Here is a 21,622-nt window from a genome sequence, read left to right as displayed (position 1 = left end):
GCGGTCCCATTTTCTCGCGATATTTCTCGATGATATCGACTTAAAAACTTTTCCACATAGCATTGCTTGCTTGAACATTAACAATTCACTGGGGAGTATGGAATGTTCAAGGTTAAAAAGTTGTTTTGCAATTTGCTCTGCTTGGAGTGCTTGGATGTTCGTTTCTCTCGAGATAGCATTTTATCGATTCTCTGCAGACGCGGCCAATAGTTGCAAAAGTTTCGCCGGACTGCCCGGCAACTTTTCGCCCTATGAAATAAGATACAAACTTATCGAGATAATTCAGAAATCTAAAGGGTTGAGAACGGGAAACAAGGTGAAAGTGAAGAACGGTGTGGCCTTGCCCGAAAGTTTCTGTTTGCCGACGAGGGAAAAAGTATTTCTTCCGTACTCAAACGAGAGACTTTCCAAAACCATCACTCGGCTGACGTTTCTGTTATAAAATTTTCCGTATCTTCCTTGTAAAATGTTTCTTTATTTCAAATTTTAAATCAATAAAATAAGGTATTTAATATAACATAATAATATAATATAATAATAATTAAATCAATAATAAAATCAAAATAAATTTAGCGGCGATCATATCTTGGTCAAATGCGTAAAAGTTGATGCTAGAGAAATAAAATTATAAATATATGTTACATATATTTATATATGTGTTACAATTATATGAATGATTTTTTAAATTCTTATGCCGATTTCAATTGTTTAACATTGTGATATTTCAAATTGTTTTATTTATCGTTTTATGATATGAATTTTCTTCAATCGTAATAATATCCCACAATTATTTTCGAGATTTAATAGACGAAGTGTTTATGAAAGTATGGTTGCGCGCGAGTTCCTCAAATACAGGAAATAATGCGATAATGCAATCGTCAAAAGCATGTCGTTTGGTGGTCAACGGGCGCGCTTTGGTAAAAAGCAAAATTACAGGTTCTACAAATAGACGACTTTCTAGACCAAGAAATCTTAAGCTCGTGAAACGACGGCCCTGTGTTACGTTTCGCCCTTGCATTTTTACGGAATATATAATTACATAATGCCAGGTCGAGGAGAGATTTAAGGGGAAAGAACCCTTCTCGAGGCAGATACTCCCTCTCTAGCGCACGCGCGCTCGGTTGTGGAACTTTGTGAGCCCTAAATGCCAACATTATACAATGGTAAATTTGCTCTTGAAAAGAACAAAAACCTTGTTCAAGTTCGGTTAAGGAAAAAGAAATTCGATATAGGGAATTCGGAATTAGACACTATCCGAATCTCGTATTACACGATTAAAACGTCATATACATATGTCATTAAATAATTTTGAACTTTCCTAAAATAATCTAACTCTCAGAAAGTAAGATACACATATTACGATTTATTAAAATTTATTATTCGTATCAAGTTGAAAAATAAATATAAAATTTTTGCAAGCTTGAAAGGCACAACAACAGAAGTTTCGTCAATATTTAAACGAAATATCTACACCATGTCTGAAATTGTGTCATATGCGCGATCTAAATTATATTATCACTCGCGGAAAGCAATCTCGATACACACTTGCATGCGTTCTAATGTATCTCGCGCATTAGCGAACCGCGAAAGGATTAGGTGCGGCACTCCACAAATTGCCCGGCATTATTTAAGCGGTGTGCTTCTTTGGTGCTTCTCTGAAGAGCGATCTTTTGTCCTTTGTGTTCTTCGCACGCCTCAAAAGGGGTGCCGTGAAAAACATGACACAGGCGACGTTGGTATGGCGAAGGCGAAAGGAGATCCTGAAGTATCTTGCGAGGGAGCAACAGTTAGCGGCCGTATGCGGCTTTCAAATTGATCGCCATTGCACAAAAGTGGGTTGAACAAAGTTCCATGTATCCAGTTGTCGCCATGGTCCAGTTCTGTTTTATGTCGATAGAAAGATGTCATTCTACATTAATCTCGTTGAGAAACGCCTTTTCGAACTTGTCAACGCGAAGAGCATGATCGTACAGTTATAGGTGTACAAATATCGAACAGAGCGATAGGATAAACTTGCTGAAACAGATCTAACCGTATCTTTCGGGAGAAAGAACTTAAATCTTTTATTTTATCACGAGAAATATACAAGTAGAAACGTACAAGAAGAAACAAAAAAAAAACAAAAAAAAATAACATTGGAACGATCGGAACTGTATACTGATCGGGGTCGCTGGTAAGCAGCGCGGTTAACGTTTCGAGGGTTAAGTTCGTAACAGTTGCAGCGGAAAGTGGGTTAAAGGAGGAACTCACCCACGTAGATCGTTGGGCGTCTCGGCGTTGGCAAAGCGTGGCATCGGCACCGGAAAGGAGAAGAACGTACTTATGCGAGAAAGGGATGATCCTGGCGCCACCCCGCGCGCGTGATAGTTAGTCGTGCGTTCGTGTTCCTCACGTGTACGTGTTTCGCAGCAGGCAAGTCTGCGTGCAAGCCGGTGGACGCAGGCGCCGGTAGCCATGGCGACGATTCCTTCGGATTGGCCGCAGCTTCCACTTGAATCCCCGCCGCCCACACCCCCGTCGGCCCCGACTATCCGCCACCGCCACCGCCACCATCGATAACCCCTCCGGCACTCGCGTAGTCATGTTCAACCCCGTCGTCGCCGACCTACCCCCGTCTACCCTTGCTCTTCGTTCTCTCCTTCTCTCCGCTTCCCACCTTCTTTCTTTCGATTTTCCGTTCCCTTCAGTCCCCGTCTCTCCTTCCGTCCACCTACCGTCTCCTCCCCTCTCCGTCGCGCCGCGGCCGGGCCGGTCAGAGGCGGCCGGACCACCCGACGCGGTCGTCCACCATTCTTATCAGGCAGGCTCGCGTTCCCTCGTCACGAATGTCGAACGCAGGTATACGCTTTAGTTGTCGCTTTGGTTTTCTTGGTGTTGCTCGCGATGGCATTCGAGGAGAGAGTCTGTTGCGAGTTAAGATAAACGGAAATTGTAACCCTTCGATGTAGAATTGTCCGAAAAGTGCGTTGTATTAATTTTAAGGGTTTAAATTGTAACAAGAGATTAACTAGGATAACTTACTTCTCGATGTAGAAAAAAAAAACATGAAACCACAATATGTATATATTTTACAAATATTCAGGAGCAATCGCATAGGATGGGCCGAAGAGGAATATTAAATTCTCGATTATACGTATAAGCAATATGTATATTATTTTCTTTTCGCGATGCTGAGCTAAACGCATCTTGCCCCAAAACTCTGTTAAATAATAACCAGAAGCAGTCTTCATGAGCGCAGTTCAGCAAACTTGGTATTCGCGATTAATTAACTGCGATACATCGCCGCCGTTATTAGCGTTAGGTATGTTGCGTGCGGAGACGTATATACGAGGTATCGTCATGTGTGTGTGCGTGTGCGTGCGCTTTTGCCGAGCCACGCGTGCGCATGCATACGCACGGTGCTATACGGTGCACGCGCGGCGCTGCACAAACGCCACACTCGACCAATTACCATCCTATTTAACACGAAGAACTTAACCGGCGCGCTGTTGCCTCCGGGCAATTGTGTCTCGCGTATATGAATCTCACGATTTATATAATATGAACCTCGACACCACTGACATCGTCGCTACCGCCGCAAATGCACCGCGCATCTATCTCGTGCATCCGTTATTCACGTGACCAACGTGAAATCTCTGACGCTCATTGCGAAGAAAAACGAAGTCGAGTTTGACTCAAAATAAATTAAGTGTCTGCTTTAAAATTCTTAAATGAATCTCTAATGCCTTGTCTAGAAACAAAATTCGTTAATATTTCCATGCACATTATATTTACCATTACTATAATTTGTTTAGTAAACATTTAATTTACAATTTCTCATAGATAAAAGAAATGACTTTTGAAGTGACTCCCCGCAGTTTATAAGCATTACAAAGCAAAACTCTAGCCACAAAAATATTCTCCAAATTGTTTACATTGTTCGCGCTTACGAAAATGCGTTATCGCGGTTGAGTATAAGCGCGCGACGACAAACGCGCGTAATTGCAACAACGGCGTATAATCTCGACACGTTTTAAAAACAGTGCGAAGACGAGCGAGGTGCGCGAGGTATAATGATTACAGTCTCTCTCCACACCACGTCGTCTCGGCTACGGCCGCGGCGGCGGCGGGCATGCGCGCGGGGGACGCACCTATACAATCTCGCACAATGAATATTCAGCGCTCTCGCAACCACCCTCATATGGATTACTTCTAGAACAACTCCGGTCTCGCTCGATTACGCATACTTCCGGCGAGCCGTATTTATATTTTCCCTAAACGCTCCTCCACCATGCACCGCATACACGATATTGTCGAATCTTTACATCACCATCTTCAGATTGCAAAGATTTCATCATTCTGCAACTCCAGAGATGAAGAACTTGGGACTTTTTCGTCCATCCCGCTCCCCCGCGAGGACACGGATCTTCGGCAACTGCCGAAAATCGGTGTTCTCAAGTTCTCATTGTTCTCAATATACTCGACGCGAACTGACCGGACGATATAATGCCAGTGTGACGTCACGCCAGTGCGGCTAATTTCACGCTGCGAATTCACTTGCGTGTGAAACGGAAATTTTCAAAAGTATGTGTTTCCTGCTACCGACCGCGACCATGAAAATAGGAAAATGAATCTTTCGAGAAATTTTGCGAGTGGTCTACTCCGTTTTCGCGTAATATCGTTCGTATTTATGAAACCGGCGCCGGTCGCGTGAGCGCTTGACGAACGCACCTCCCCCCACCCCTCTCCTTTCGATTTTTAACGGCCGTAGGCCGTAGGCCGTATTCGCAATCAGTAATCAGTCATCCGATCGCGTAGCGCGCGGGTCGAGGAAACGGCGCGACGGATCGCGACTGCTCCGTGTTTCTCGCGTCTTTTTATCCGCCGAATGTGAATCTCGCGAGTGAACGAGTGTCGGGAGTGTCGAATCGAGCGACGGGCGATCGTCTCGAGTGCATTGATGGTCCAGGCGATCGCGATTAATGAGTCTTGCGACATTCGGAGGCGGCGGCAACGCAGTCCTACCTATTCGGGTCATTGCATATGACGAACCTGCAGGAGGCATTATGGCTGGACTGGCAGGACGATACGCAAAGTGAGTCGCAATAATGGTCGCAATCGTTTTTCTTTATTTGTCGAAAATAAACTTGAGGAGTATAAGTGCGAACGCTTCGGAGCGTTGTTCTTTTTGGTATAGATGCGGTCGGTTATGATTCTCGATTAATTCGCCCGGCTTTTCTGGAAGGGACACGTTCTCGCCCCCCGCTCCCCGCGCTCTTTCCGCGCAAATTTTTATCGCGTATACCGTAGTCGCGTTACGTTAGCGCGAGATCGTGTCGCGCCTGCTCCGCGTTTTTCGTGTCTTTTTGCCGGTTGAGAAGAAGTGACGCTACGTAACACAGCTGATTTCGAAAGTTTCGATTTCACAGGACGCGAGTAAATTCGGGCGGTACATTGTTCGCAGCGTGAAATTAGGCGCACTGGCGTGACGTCACACCGGTATTATATCGTCCGGGGTCAGTTCGCGTCGAGCATATTGAGAACACCGATTTTCGGCAGTCACGTTACCGAAGATCCATGTCGTCCTCGTGGGGCAGCGGGACGGACGAAAAAGTCTCGATATGCGATATTTGCACTGTTTCTAAATCCTACAATTTGACATTAGCTGTCGTAACTAGATACTAATAATTAAATGTAAGAAACGCGAAAAACTTAATGAAGAAACTTTCTGTATTATAGGAATCATTTGAAATTGAGTTTGTGAAACTTAGGAATTGGATGAAGTCTTGTTAAAATTCATCGTTCGTGATATAGAATTTCGGTGATAAAAAATTTTTGCAAGTAATATGCTCTAATAAAAATATCTTTCATAAATTTGTCACCGAAATTCAAAATGTATAAAAATCATGAAAATGGTTAGTATACTTTTGAAAAAAAATGTAGAATGATTTCTTAAATAGTTATCTACACTAATTGTATAAGTACAAGTACGCGCGCTACAAGGCAACGATTAATGTCAGTGCTCGCGCTGTCATGTTCCCCGCATCACGTTGACTAGATAATTCCAGTGTTTCATTTAATTACGCACGCACAGCTTTGCTTATTGCGTCAATCTGTCAAATTCATGCCGCTTTTATGAGTAATTGTATGTAATGTTCGATTCATGTCTCTCTAACGAACGTATGTCTGCACACGTGTTACCACTATGTTGATAATCAAGACATACATGTCAACGATATCCTTAACAATTTTTAAGAGTATGAGAGACTGAATTATTTTGTGCACGAGTTTCTTCGATATACATATGTGTTTACATATTGTCAGCTAGACTTTAAATTGAAAGTTACGAATAATACTTTTTATCTCAATGTAAAAACGGTTGCAATTTAAGAGAAATAATTTTCAAATTATTAGTATTAACCACTCCCCAAATCTTGAAACCATGTATTAATCCCGGCATCTTAAATTGTCTTTTTTTTTTTTTTGAAACCTAAAGTGCAGCTGAGAGTTAAGTACGATTGTACGAATGTCTAACGGAGAATTCCATAGTTCACTCGCGGTAATACGATCCGTTTAGGAATAAATACAGAGACGAAGGGTGTGCGAAGAGAAGAGAAAGAGCGAAGGTTTCGCCATCCTCTCCCTGTTGCCATCGGTCGTACTTGGACGTCGGTCGTCGGTCGTCGGTCGTCGGTCGTCGGTGCCGAAGCCGAAGCCGAAACCCTTCCATTCCCGCACCGAGCCCTACCACCGCCCGGCGGTATTGCCACCCCCCCAATGTCGTAGCGCTCCCGCGTCAGAATCCAACCTCTCGTCGCCCCCGCGACCCTCGCAGCAGCCCTGGTCGAACGAGCGAGGGAAACCCTTCCTCCCTGTCCCCAGAGCGCCTACGCCTCCCGCGTTGCCCCGGCAACCTCAGCTTGGGGTTGGCCACCACCGCCTCCGTGTACCGCGGCTCCATTCACCGCGTCCCCTCTCCTCGCTTCTTCTCCTCCGCCGGATTCTCCGCCCTCTTCTTTCCGCCGTTATTCCTCATCCTTGTCTTTCTTCTCCTCTACCCCTTCTAACCTTCCTCCACCATCCCCGTACCTACTCCCCTGCAACTCGTCTCTCTCGACCGAGGTCGCTGCTTTGCCTTGATCCAACCCTCGTCAGTCTTCACCCTTCTACCCCGGTTTCGACTTCGTCTCGCCTGGAGTCTGAGAGGACGAAGTAGGGAAAGGGAATGCATTGGTCTAGGTAGAAAAGAAGCTAGGAGAAACGGTGCAGCGCGGCTCCTCCGGAAGCCAACCGGATTAACGTATCTCGAATAATTCGTGCATAATTTCGTGCCACGCGTAAGCGAGGAAAATGTGCACATCACCTTGCTGCTAGATCAGGTCAATTTCGATAACAACTGTAAAAAAAATGAAAGAAATGGGAAAGTGGATAAAATTGGATAAAAATGCAATTTATAAACAGCTTAAAATGTGTCTTCTCTAATAATATAAACAGAACAACAATTTTTTACAAATTGTTTTACAAACGCTATTTAATAATGCTGCAATGATAGCGTCAGTCCGATACAGTTATCTTAATACACGGAATAAATATACGGATTTATATAAATCATGACTGGGTGCGTGTGATACCTATATAGTTTGAAAGAAAAAGATCGTTCTTGGTCAAATAGGCATTGCGTCGCTTTTCAACGCGAATTCGACCCTCTTTCGGGAGAGCTCTGATGTCGACGAGTTGAACTTGTTACGACGTTACGAGATTCCTCGATCGAGAGGGAGAGTTCCGCTCTTGTCTAACACTTTTTCGCCACGACTGTATAGGGTGAATCGAATTGTCGCCGTACTATAGAGGCGGGAAGAAAAGAGAGACGGGTCCGATTCGATCTTCCGCGTGGAGGATTCGTATGGCCGTGTTATTGCATGCGAAAGAGGGAGAGGGATAAAGCAGCAGGTTGAAGGGGGTTAAATCGATGGTAAAATCTTGCTTTCTCTCTCCATTACCGGGGAAGAGAAACGGGAGGTTGCTCTTGACGATTTCGCTCTGCCGCAGCCGAGAGAGAGACAACATCCGAAACTTGGAATCGGTCTCCGGGCACCCTCCTCGCAAATTTGCCATCAGGTAATTCGATTATATCCGCGCAGCTCGTCCTGCGAGAGAGTCGCGATCGATAATACCCGCGTTTCGCGTCGGATCCTGCCGGTATCCGGTTCTCGACAGTCGCAAGGTATCAGTTTTCGTTGCATGTATTTCGACGAAGCCTAGGCCTCGGAGAAGAGAAGAGAAGAGAATAGACCGAACAGTTGGTTCGCGATCTGCGCGCTAGTTATAAATATCAATGCACTTTTCGTAATCATTCACGGTAGATATATAAACTGTGGGCGCAATATGATGAACGTATTATTTTCCACAACATGATGTGCAATGATTAATTAATGAGTAAATATGGTATTTGATGGAATATTACAGATAATTTAGGACAGTGCCTTAAATCTCATGCCAAATCTATATACAAATTCTATCTATTTCCTATAGTTCTTCAAGTTATATAGTTTGAAATTATATTTTTTCGCGCGATAATTCGATTACACACACAGAAATGACTGACTATTAAATAAAGATAAAGGAGCGAGATTCGAACTCGCGCTCGGTCGAGGCGACAAAGAACGCCGCGAGAAAAAGATATGACATATATGCCGTTCTATCACCAAGGCTATCATTAAAATATGTTTCGTCCGGGTCACTGGCGTTACATGGAAATGCGTTTTATCGGTACTGTAACGGCGGTGTTCCGGGACAGATAATCCAATTAAAAGCTACACGTACCCCAAGATAGGCTCATTGCTCTCATATCGTAGTCGTAATAAAAAGGGAGCCTGTACGATCTTGAGACAGATACGACGATAGATACGTTGATTGTGTTTCGTTCGGCGTTCTAAAATCGTTAGTCGGAAACGAGCGCGGTTAGTTTCCATCCTGAGCGTTAATAGATACCGCGATATTGCCTAACTTTCAAACTTACTCCGGTACTATCGCGATAAAAAGGCATGGCACACATAAGTACGAACCGTGCACACAACTCGAAGAAATAAAACACAAAGTAAATGAATGTGTGCCCCTTGTATAATGAATCTGAGCTTTCAAACTTGCTCATTCTGTCAAACGGCTGAAGCAAATAAAATGATTGATCGCATGGCTGTGAAAGAAAATGCAAAAAATATTTTTAACATTTTAAATTTTACAATTGAAATATATATTGAAAAGTAGAATCTGTATTGTGAAGATGAAGATGAAGATAATGATAATCATATTTCTACAGTTATATTGGCACATATCAATCTTAGCGTAGGACACATTTGCATTCCGGTTAATTTCGAAACGTAGACAATCGCAGGTCGTTTCGCCTCCGATATTCTCTCGCTAGATGGAATCAAATCGGATTGCGCTGCTGCTTACTTGCGTACGCCTAAAAGTCCGGGGGCGTGTAGATAGCGCGTGACGTACCTGAGAGAGTAATCACGCATAGTACCTACCTACCTGGCTGCTGGCATAGCCGATCGATTACCGTATAGCCGCGCGGCGCACACGCCTGCCTGCCGCCACGTACCGCAACTACGTGACAAATATTATCGCGATCGACCGACCCGCTGCGTTTGATGTGGACGCGTTTATGAAATGCCGACACGCCGATAATCATGCGCGCGACCAGCGCCCAAGGCTAAATCCAATTTGTAATATTAATCTCAGCGTTGCGCCTCGCATCTCTTTCTCTCCTCTTCCCTCTCCCCTCTCGCATCTTCTCTTCCATCCTTGTCCTCCCTCTTTCTCTCTGTCTCTTTCTCTTTAATTCGACATTTTTTAATCGACAAGGGTCTTCAAGGGCCTCGCGCAATTTTTATCGCCAATCACATTTTTTACCGTTTAATTATTTCAACGCGAACGGGTATCGATTATACATATTTTTAAGTTTCAATTGATGTTAACGTACAAAACGAATGCCAATGGATAATTCTACATACGTCAACAACCCTACGTATCGCATGGTACTACGTGTGTCAGCATTCAAGATACAAAGTTTATTTTCGCTTTGTCTGTATAAAATTAGTCACGCTTGTGCGATGGTAGACGGGAAACGGGTTTGATTAATCGTGAGTATAATTCACCGGAAGCGTTGTTTTTCCGATTGGGGATCGTTCTGATTACAGTGGCGCGGGATCGGGTGTCAACGATCTACGTTTAGCGCACGCGATAAACAGCCTGAACAAACACCGGTGAAAAGGCCGTGCTTTTAACTTCGGAGCGCAGAAACAAATCTGCGCCTCTTTTTGTGGACTAACTTGTTTCGCGCGAGCTAGCAGAAGCGTTCTCCAAACACGCCGGGCGCCATTATGCGCCATTATGCGGCCAAATGGATCGGTATATTTAGTTGACTTTGGCCCGTATTCAGATCTCGCGTTTCCAACATCTTGAATCTTGAACAGTTGGTTGTCGTTGACGCACATACGACGGCGACGTCTCGGGTCTTGGGTCCCGGATTTACTCGGGAACATTTAGTACGTGCTCGCTAATTGTGTCACGCTCGCGTTTTTATTTCTTGGGACTCGTAAATTGTAACATTAGCGGACATTACATCGTTGTTCTTGCAATCTTTGATCGGTAGCTCAACATGGTTGAACAGAAAATAGCAGTTGAAAAAGAAAAATAAACTGAAAGAATTTTTAAAGCAAGTTTTAGAGATAAGGGCTTGAATTTCCGAATACATCCGCAAGATCCGCAAACGTTTACGCCTGAAATATATATTATGATGCCATCGAAGAAATTTGTAGGCCCGATGGATATCAGCAGGTAATGTCCTCTCGGAAACGAAAATCTTGCTTATCTTATCGCCGTCGACAGGCGAGATACAGTATACAGTGTCGGACCACCGGCGCGGGCGTACGATGAAACGCGAATGTGACAGCGGAGCACGGAGTCTCTTACGAGGCAAGCAGCGCGGGCAGACACGCGTGGACGCTCAAACTCAAACGAGGAGGCGACTCTACGTGTCTCTCATCTCGTATCTCGTTGTGGCCCCCTCTGTCTCGTTTCCGCTGCTGTCGCTGCTCGCTACTGCCGTCGCCGGCATCGCCAGTCGCCAGTCGCCACCACCGCAGCCACCACCACTCGCGCTCGGCCGCGCGTTCCTGTTATCTCGCAGCTCGCTTCGACTTCCCTCGCTCCCCCGCATGCCGCCTCGTGCCTCGTCCCCTCCCCCGCGTACCGTGCCAACCAACGAGTCGGAGCTCGGAGCTCGGAGCCGCTTTCGCTTTGTGCGCGCCGGGGCGGCGGTACATCAAAGCCTTCTAGTTCCCGCTCCGGCCTTTGACGGTCGCGTCGCGGCCGCTCGCTCAGTCATCGCTCGGTTGTAGGCGATGCCGGCGCGCCGTACATGAACGGATCGCGCTCGCGCGCGCGCGCGCGCTCCTCTCTGAGCGCACGATGAGCGCGAGCTCCCCGAGATCAGCCGCGAAATCGCCGTTCGCCGTTCGCCCCACGTCCGTCGGATTCGCGATACGACGAGTCGATTTCCGTTTAACTCTCGCCAAACGCGGATGTACTTGAGTGATTACGAGGTAGCCGCGAATGCGTTTGGATCGTGCGATGCCGCCTCGTGGCGGCAAGTGCGCGCGTATCAGCAAAGTAGCCACCAAGGGGCGCCAAGCGCGCGATCAGCAGCACGTCTCCCTGGGTCTTGTGGAAACCGAGGGAACGACTATAGCGATGGCGATGGCGACGGCGACGGCGACGGCGACGGCGACGGAGACGGAGACGGAGACGGAGACGATCACAGCGACGGCGACAATGACGACGACGACGACGACGACGACGTTGACGACGACGACGACGACGTTGACGACGGTGACGTCAAGCGGAACGGCAGTCGCAACAGCAAGAATGGACAAGTCCGCGGTAACAACGGCCGCGGCGTGCAACGAGGGTCGATCGCAGTGGATTGGGCGCATGCGCCAGTCCCTGGAGAGCAGCTCCGAGCCAGCCCGTGAAAACGGTACCCCGGTGCATCGTTATCCGGAAAGGCAGCGACGACGCGAGAGACACGTCGCGGGGAGGAAGCCTCGACCGGCGAGAAACACCGACAAGGCCACCGCCGGCACCTCATGCTCCTCGACATCGTTGTCGTCGCCGCCGGCGCTTTCCTCGCCGTCTTCTTACGCGTCCTCGCGTCGCTCGAGCTCTCCGCCGTCGACCACCTCGTCGCCAGCACGGTCCTTGACATCCTCCACCTCATCGGTCACGAGCGATCCGTTAGCGATCAAGCCAGCGGTCAGAAGCAGGCGAAGAAGCACTCCCGATCGGAGCGACGACGGGATTGGAAAGCGGAGGCAGAACGCTGCGGGAACAAGACGGAACGACGGCGGGACGACTCATGGAGCGACGGAGACGACGACGTCGGTGTCGATTTCCTCCTCCTCTTCGATCACCGTGTCTTCCTCGTCGCCATTCCCCTTCCCTGTGTCCACGTCCTCCACTTCTTGCCGGACGGCGACAACGCCGCGCGGCCATGGTGGCGATCACGGCGTCGCGCACGTATCGTCCTCTTCGTCCACCCTCGAGAGGCTGAGAAGTGCTCTGGAAAACTACGACCGTAGTCGAATATACCTCGCCCATGTTTGCTATCTCGATTGGCGGGATCTGCCGGGTAAACGGCGTGGTGATGGTTGTGGCGGTGGCGGTGGCGGCGACGACGGCAGCGTCGGAAATCGCGACGCGACGCGTAGCGGCGAGCGGGTGTGGGTGGTGGGGGCGGCGGATCACGAGGGTCACCACCGGACACGATTGTTGGTGGCGGGCCGTCACTGGCGACCACGTTGTCTACGCAGGGTCAACATGCTGAGCCAACCGGTGGTGTACGCCGGTGGCGGCAGGGGTTTTTTAACCGCCGATCTCTTTCTATGGTGGTTTCATCGCGAATTCGCTGTCACGGCAATGGCGATGCATCCGGACGGCGCCGTGCTGGTAGCCGAGAGTGCCGATTACCTGCCACCGGAAGGTGACTGCGTCGCCGCGGACGGTCTTGTACGGTTATTCGTTGTACCCAAGGACTGCATGGAAACGCGATTGGTGGTTCGAGAGTTGAGAGTGCGCCTGGCTACCGGTATATTATCGAGAGCCCGCTGTGGCGTTTACCGCGATAAATTCCCTTCGATCTTGGGCTTGCCCGAGGAAGAGGGCGATCACCGATTGGACGCGTATCTAAAAAGATTCACGCTAAAGGAAGCGTTCGCGGACCTTCATCGCGCCTGGCTCAGTGTTCGATCGGAAACTTTCGCTCGAAGCTGGACGTTGCCACGCGATCGCGAGGATCATCCGCTCGCGGGATGCAACGGCGCCATGTTACCGCCCAGAATCCACGCGGTCGATCAGGAAGAGGATAGAATGTTGCTCGTCGAGCTACAGAGCCTCGCCAGGGAGGTCGGACTTGAGATCACCGATGACGAACTCGGTAGTTGGATCCTTGACGAGGAGAACGCGTTGGGGCGTTTCGTTAGGAAGAGAGAACCGGATGAAGAGCACTGCCGGGTGAAGATCGAGATAGAGACAGATAAATGGCTGGATCGCAACGACGACGAGGATGAAGACGGGAAGAACGACGGTGTCGAAGAGGATGACGGCGAGGCCGAGCCCACCGCCGGAGAAGCTGTCGGACTCCTCTCGAGAGTACTAACCTGGATGGAAAGAGAACCTCTCGATCCAGGACTTCTACTGGCGGTCAGATCGATGCGCGATACCGCCGCACTTATGGTAAGCACCGCGGCTGATAAGAGACGATCTGTCGAAAGTCTTTATATATCGATCGTTCGCGAGACGAAGAAGAGAAACGGAAGAAGGAGAATGGAAGAAGAGAGACGGCGAAGAGCCCAGGAAACCGTGCGCGATCTCGCGAGCTTACGAGCAGATTGAACTAATTTCATCGACTGTCACTTGACAAAGAGCGACTAGAGGGTAAGGGAGGTTGAACAAGTGGTGGGGTGGGTTACGCTACTATCCTTGAGGAGGGCACTCGATTTCGACGATACGTCGCGTCGAGACGAATCCACGGAAAGGTTGAACGAACCCTCCCTCGTGCTTCGAGAAGTACATTCCTCCCTCCGCAATCCCGCACACGGTCTTTGCAAATTAACGCTCGAGCTGGTCCTCGATAAGCACTTCTCGATAAGCTCCCCTTTGGAGCGAATCGAATTGGATATCGTGTTTCTTTTAAGAGTCGTGAACTGTGAATCCTTGGCGTTATCCTTGCACCTTTTACACCGTTGACGTTACTGCCTGAACTCGTGCGAATCATATTCGAATTAACGTAGCAGTTATATCTATATCATGCATGTGCGTGTGTGATACACCGTGTAACATAAGCAGCGGATAAAAAATGCAATTTTTATCGACATAACGATAAGGATTAACGATGCTCGCGAAAATAGCCACCTAGATATAGAATATAGATTATTACGTACATTATTATTTAATAATGTCATATTAATAAATGTTAACAATTCAAAGATTTTGGGAGTTTGATCTACGCTTTGTGCCGAATATAATATAAATATATGTTCAGCGAAATTACAGAATAACATTAATCGCTCTCGCACTAAAGTATTTATACAATTTGATATACCGAGATATTGTTAAATGAAACAATATATAAAATACCTAGTTGTACATTAAATAAAGAATCTTATTTTGTAGGCAAGCAAGATGGGTCTGGCAGGGACGCATCCAGGTGGATTGCCCTTCTTCTGCCCGAACGGGGAACACTTGACGCAACCACCTCCCGCCCATATGGGTATACCCCCCTATGGCGCATTGGACGCGGGTAAAGCGGCCGCCGCGGCTGGTAAGTACTTTTTGTTATCAGCCACTTATTAGAATAGACGTCCACATATCTCTAGAACTGTTTTGAGTCACGACAATTTTCACAGGTCAATTTCTCTCATTTGACCTTACTGATGGTAATCTCGTTTGTTCGAATTAAGTCGAAAGATTTTGCAAAAGTTGTTGCATCTTTTAATCTGTTTGACAATCAAAATTTTTTGACGTATCGTAATTTTCGTGCCGTACGTAATTGAGAAATTGCAAATTGTTAAAAGATGCCTTTTCGCCGATAAGTTAATAAATTGCGTATATTTGATATATTTGGTTATTGCTGAAAATAAATTCGGCACTTTTGTCATATTTCGTCGTTACTGTCATAAAGTGTGCAAAATATCACTTTTATGGAAGTAACATAGTGACATTGACAATCAAAAATCACAGATTTATATATTTTTAACCGATATATCAATTACGTTTACGTATTATTACGTTTTGCAAAATATATTGATCACAAATATACAGCCGTTGATAATATAAAATCTCTCTCGACGCACGCGCTTTCAACATGAACTTTCAACTACTGACAATACGCCGCACAGTCTCGATATCCCCAATGCGTATCGGTTGAATCAACAATTCTTTCACGAAGTTAATCCGCTATTGTCCGGCCAAATATTGACGTTCCTCTCGAATTGTAATTGATGGAATACTTCTCGTCCCGCTCGCGTAATCGACACGCTCCGCCCCGTCGAGAGAGAGCTTTATATATAATTTTATTGTATCGAGCTGCGCAAATATTAACATGGCCGTTACAACCCGACCCAAGCGAGTCCAGCTTGTACCTGGCCTTTGCGCAAACCGTTTGTGACCGCGTTAACATACGTTAATCTTTGTTGCAGCAATTCGGTAGACGAAACACTGAATTGCTATTAATGTATGAATAAATCTGCATGAATAAATGAACAAAGCAATCCGTATTGGCAAACCACTGATATCAAGTCTAACAATAAGTCTCTGAATATACAGATTGATGTTGCAGAGCACGTCCTTACTGCCCTTACTGTCAAGTATTCTATTCCCTCTCGGGAATCACGAGCGTATTTTCGATGCTCTCGAGTCAAGTCGAGTTAAAAAGTCTGCGCCAATACCCTAGCTTCTAATTGAAGGAATATTTCTTATCAAGTCAAGAGGCAGATGATATTGGATTCAAATGAAGGCTGTGAAGGGGATGGCATAATCTTCGAAGATGTTCTGTGGGAGATAGATAGATAGGAAAGCAGCAAATTGATGGCATAAAATATAAGAGTATAGAAGGACTCATCATTAGGCTAACTAGTCAAGCATGCAGCCTTCCTCTGGGTCAAGGTAGTTTGTACCCGTCTATTTAGTTTCGACAGTTTCTGTCCTTAATCTATCCTTGGAACGTTTCCCTCTTCTATCAACTTCGTATTATCGTGAAGGTTCTACTATTGATACACTATCAACGCTCTTAGATGCGACCTTGAGAAGTTTCGAAGTAGCGTCATCACTGGAAGAGCTTAAACATCGCTCCTACTGATGTACCTTAGGATAGAGTTTTCATCGCTTTACATACTTTTATAATATATTTTATGTGAAGAAACTTCAAGAGTTTTTCTATCATTTTATCTATAAACAAGCACGAATAAGATATTCTTTATCCCCTATACTCTGAAGTATGCAGATGTTGATAGCATTTATGCATGCGCGGCGGCTCAGGTTCTTTGTCTTGTAAACAAGGGAGCATTCCGTCTCTACTCTTTGCGAACTGAATCGAGACTCGATCTCACCCTGTCTCATGCCCTTTTTCTTTTGCTACTTCGGAACGACAATCTCCCCATTTTCAATACTTTCCCGAACCTATCACATATTCGCCCATTCTCTCCCCCGCCACCAGACAGTCAAGTACCGCGGTTCTAACTTCTTTTTCTTCCCGTTTACTCTTTGCTCCGTGCCTCATCTCCTTATCTGCTCCGTACACTACCCCGTTCGTAATCTCCGTGTCCATTCTCTACTTTCTTGTTTCTCTTTCTATCCGCTTCTCTTTTTTCCCCTGAGGCTTCTCTCCTTCTTCCTCGTCCTTTCCTTTGTTTTCGATTTGTGCGGTTTCATGATTTCCTCTCTTCCATGCATGGATATACGTATATTTCTAATTAGCTTCACTTTTCGATCTCCGTTGCATGTATTTAATTAAAAAGAATTCCATGATAAAGAACAATAAAAGAGAGCGAACGGAGAAAGAAAGTAAACTGGTAATGGAGATGAAAAGACAGAAGAGAGTGAAATGTAAAAAAATAGGGATATGGATATGGCTATACCCCAATCCCGGCGTTCCGTTTCATCAAGACTTTGCCATTGATGCGCTTAACTTCTCTCTTTCTCTTTTATCTGTCATGTTTCCTCTTCCTTATTTTCTTGTTTCTTACTAATGTTCATGTCTTTTTCACTCTTCAAATTTTCTCGCGTTTCTTCACTTCGTGTTTCTCTCCTTGCACATCTTCGCGTTTTTTAGTTTTTGAAAATAAACAAGATCCATCTGTTCTTTTTTCTTAATTTTTTTTATTAATTCTAAGTTGGTCTATATTTTGCCCCATCAATGTTATATGGAAAAAATACGTTATTCAGGTTATTCTTCAGCAGCATTTTACAATTAACAACGGCCTCTATTTTGCAATCCGAGTATGCAGAGTATATGTATAAAGTTCGCTAATAACAACCTTTATAAGTCAATAATTAATCTTCCGTCTGTATACGTTTTCTTTTTTGCACCCTCGGAATGTATACATGGGCCAATCACGGATCTTTCGGCAAACAATCGCAATAACACGCGTACACCTTTTTACATCGTCTGCACTTGTACAAATTTGTTATTAAATCTTTATTTTCGATGCGCACCCCCTACTGTTTTGACTTTCATAATTTTTATTTTTCTAGGATTATTATACCTTTTTTATCTTCTGAGAACAATAATAGTAAAAAATTTTATATTTAGAATTTTAATAGATTATGTTTTACTTTTTTCTCAAAGAATTCTCAATACTTACAAATTTTTTATTCTGTTGATTAAGTGCAAGAGAGAAATAGATGTAGTATTAATTTCATACGAAAACAAATAACTTTTTTATTCAAATTAGTTAGCAACAAAATATTTTTTGCTAAAGCTCTTGATGCGCTATATCTAGAATTTTCAATAAAATGCTTGATCTCCAAAAAAACCACTCGTAAAAATTATTTTGCGTATTTCTTATTCTTAAGGTTACCAACGTCGTTAAATTTTTGTTTAACCGATTGAATTACCTTTTAAAAACTAAAAGGAAGAAAGGAATGAAATGTTAATAAAATTTTGATATTTATTAGTAGATAAAATTTCTCAAAAAAAGGAGAGAGAGAGAGAAAATTTCTGCTTTGTTTCTTTTCACACTACTTCACCGCTTCCGCTCTTATTTTCACTGCACCCATTCAGTTTCCGAGCTTGTACTACCGGTTTCCGGAAGCCGGACGGGTAGAATTCACGACAATAAGGTTTAATAGAGCGAAATAGACGAATTCGCTTGCGGGGTTGGGCGAAGCTACAAGAAGCAGTTGGAAAAAAGAACTCTCGAGCACCGGTCGAGTTAAAATCGACTTGGATGGAAGCAGGAAAAGAGTGAAGCGGACAAATGGGAAAAGAAGGAGAGAAAGAAAGAAAGAGAGAATATCGCGGTACACGGAACATCGGGAACCTGAGTTGTTCGAGAATAAAAGAGTAATTTTCCGGATGGTGAGATGCCGATAATGGGGTTGCAGACTGCCGAGTCAACTGGAAAGTGATTAAGCACACATGACGGAATCCACGGACTCGTCAGGATATTACGAGGCACCCCTTTCCGCTATTCTCCTATTCCTTCGTTCTCTCATTCACATCTTGGTTCTTCGTTGTCTTCCCTCTCTGTTTCTCCTATGTTTTTCATCCTCTCCCCCTCTCTCTTTTATTTGGTTTTTTGTGAATATGCTCTCAATTCCTAGTACTCTCTCGAACATCTTATTAGACGAATATAACCTTTCTTATTCTATCGAGTACACGTTTCGATCTAATCAGCGTTGAAACGGCCTCATCTTCAACCCCTTTTTATCGTTAACTGAGATTAAGTCGTGCTTGCTCGATTTTAATTTTGCCTGTTCTTATCCGCTTACCCGAAAGTTTGAATATGAGAGATTTTAGTTCTTGATTTCGTCTTCTTATTCTACGTCTTATCATTATAGATATAATATTAAATTTGAAATTTTTTTATAAAAGGAGGTGGTTAAGATCAAGTAGTAAATAATAAACTTTAATTTATTATTGATGTATTGAAATTTTAAAATGTATATATATAGGTACACATAATGTGTAATTTGTTTCATGATTTATACCCAAAGCGACGTAGGCGAATATATCGTGTTGCACGTGGCTCACAATTTCGCGCGCAAGATAAAATATCGGATTATTACTTTTACGTGGGATTAAATTTCGTTTCGGCAGCCATTGTTTTCACGGGCTCGAGTGCGTGCTTCGTTATTCAAATGAGATTAAAAGCCCGGGGCCGAGTGAGAGCCGGTCTCGTTACAGTCGAGTGGCTAATCGTCGTTATGCGAAGATCGAAAGTAGCTCCATTGTAAAAAAAAAATCCCAGCATCCGTGAGTTTTATATACGTCGTCGAATTTTATCTTTTTCTGTCGGTATTACAAATAATGTCGCAAAATAAAAATAATATACTGATTTCTCAAAAGATGGATCAAATTTTTTCAATAAAAAAGAATACAAAAATAGAAAATAGAGCATTGTTTGATTAATCTGATTATTTAAAAAGAAATGTAAGTTTTTAACCTCTGCATTTCGCTGTTTAAGGATCCACTTACATGCGTAGAGCGATAAGTAGTCAAAAGTAGGATATAGCTCACGATCGTTTAAAGTCGCAATTGTTTTTGCCAAGTGTAGACGCGCTTCGTTTAAACGCAAACGGTATTCCAGAGACGGAAGTCCGATCTCTTTACGCGCGGTCGATCGGTCGACAGTCATTATAGAGTTGGGGATTGAAAGTGGCCCTATCCGGGGAAAACCACGCGTTGACCGATTTCAGCACGCGCGAGGGGACGAGAGAGAAGAGATTGTCACGGGGAATATGCCTTCGGGACATGTTCGCCCGCAAAACGCAAAAAGGAACAGGATGGAAACAGGCTGGAGAGTCTATGCAATCCGTTCGCGTATACTATGTCGAATGACATATAAAGAGAAAAAGAGAATAGCATCGCGAAAGAAAGAGAGAGGGAGAGAGAGAGAGAGAGAGAGAGAGAGAGAGAGAGAGAGAGAGAGAGAGAGAGAGAGAGAGAGAGAGAGACGTATTGGCCTCGTCAAGCGGTTTCAGGCTTGCCGATATTCCGGGCGCTTCTCGTCGACCCTTATGAAGCCAATTACACTTCGCCTCGCCAAAGGCACCCCACTTATATCCGCGCCCAACATTTCCCGGGCTCTCTTGAAGCCGCGATCAGTTCCGCGGCACGTACTAGTTACATTAGATACAGATGTAAAAGCGATATACTTTATCCGTTATTCAACCTAACGATAGCCATGTAAATGTATAATTTTACAATTTGTTATCCGAGTAATTTTAAACTCTCCTGCAGCTTCTTTTCGAACCTTTCTTTGGTTTGAGGGGATTATGCGTATACTCTTATTAAAATTGCAAGTTTTATTGCAAGTTTAACAGAAAAACAATTTAATTATTATTTTATTGTTGTTTAGCAAAAATATATAATTACTTAGCAATATCTCTGAATCTTTTGCATTTAAAAACAATCAAATAATTGTGTTTTTAGAGCTCAGCAAATTTCTAGTGTGGAATGTCCCGTACAATCTCATTATCAATGTAACGCAGACTAAGCAGACTTGATCGATCGCAATTATATAAAAATCGGATTGATATCGATACCGTTCATCCGTCTGTCCAGGATGAGTTACGCGGCGTTAAATTTCATTAACGACTGTTCTCTGGACGACGATCCCGATGGCGTGTGTATTTCACTTCGTGTCGGGTGCGCTAGTTACAGAGGGTGCGGCCGCGCACGCTGATCAATGTCCTCCGTTCTCTCGCCACGAAAGAGAGAAAACTTGTCGGAAATAAAATATTTAGGCCGTTGCGTTATGAACCTTGCGGTATGGTTCGCAATGTCAAATCTCGAGCGTCGAGATAAAAGGCGCGGCGTGTTCCTGTTATAGTATATCTATAAACAGTTTCGCTCGGCGAGATTCTTGGTCAGCCTATTCATAAGGCATTACGTCCGTGACATCGACCGTGATCGGTCGTGCGTAATCACGCGTCTTTTTCGTTTCTATAATTGTACGTTTTTTTCTAATAAAATACACAGTAATAATACAACTTGTGGAGTTGTACCAAATTATTACAACAAAACTCGACCTCCGTCGTCTCGAGTGCGTTTGTAGTGCAAACCTATGCGATATATTAAAAGTATAGTTTTCTTTTCTCGTTCAATCGCGCGTTTCTTTGATCTCGTCGTGATAATATTTATACACGGATATGTCAAGTTATTCATCAGTGCGTGCGTATTGCAATGTCGAAAACTGCAATAGTTTTTAATATTTAACAATAATATTAATAACTCATAATACTTATAATAATAAAAAATGGCTGCTATTCTCTGCAAATGGCACGCATATTATTCATATTTGATCTTATTTTTTATAATATTTATAATAAGAGATAGATGAAACTTTCATCTCATATA

General features: G+C 44.5%; 1 protein-coding gene across 4 annotated transcripts in view; it reads left to right on the top strand.

Moving 5' to 3' along the window:
* Positions 1 to 10,887: 10,887 nt before the first annotated feature.
* LOC143904153 (uncharacterized) overlaps positions 10,888 to 21,622 on the top strand; it is a 34,328-nt gene continuing 23,593 nt past the window's right edge. The window contains exons 1-2 of one of the 4 annotated variants that reach the window (XM_077418515.1): positions 10,888 to 13,776; positions 14,716 to 14,863. In XM_077418515.1, the coding sequence (XP_077274641.1) occupies positions 11,599 to 13,776; positions 14,716 to 14,863 (2,326 nt within the window). In that variant the 5' untranslated portion in view covers positions 10,888 to 11,598. The remainder of the gene's footprint in view (positions 13,777 to 14,715; positions 14,864 to 21,622) is intronic. The other 3 variants (XM_077418516.1, XM_077418513.1, XM_077418514.1) reach the window with 3 other exon arrangements.

Source organism: Temnothorax americanus, unplaced genomic scaffold (genome assembly GCF_048541705.1).
Source record: "Temnothorax americanus isolate GAGA-0224 unplaced genomic scaffold, ASM4854170v1 Scaffold5, whole genome shotgun sequence".
Taxonomy (NCBI): Eukaryota; Metazoa; Arthropoda; class Insecta; order Hymenoptera; family Formicidae; genus Temnothorax; species Temnothorax americanus.
The sequence above is the reverse complement of the archived record's forward strand: the minus strand, read 5'-3'. Positions and strand labels throughout refer to the sequence as shown.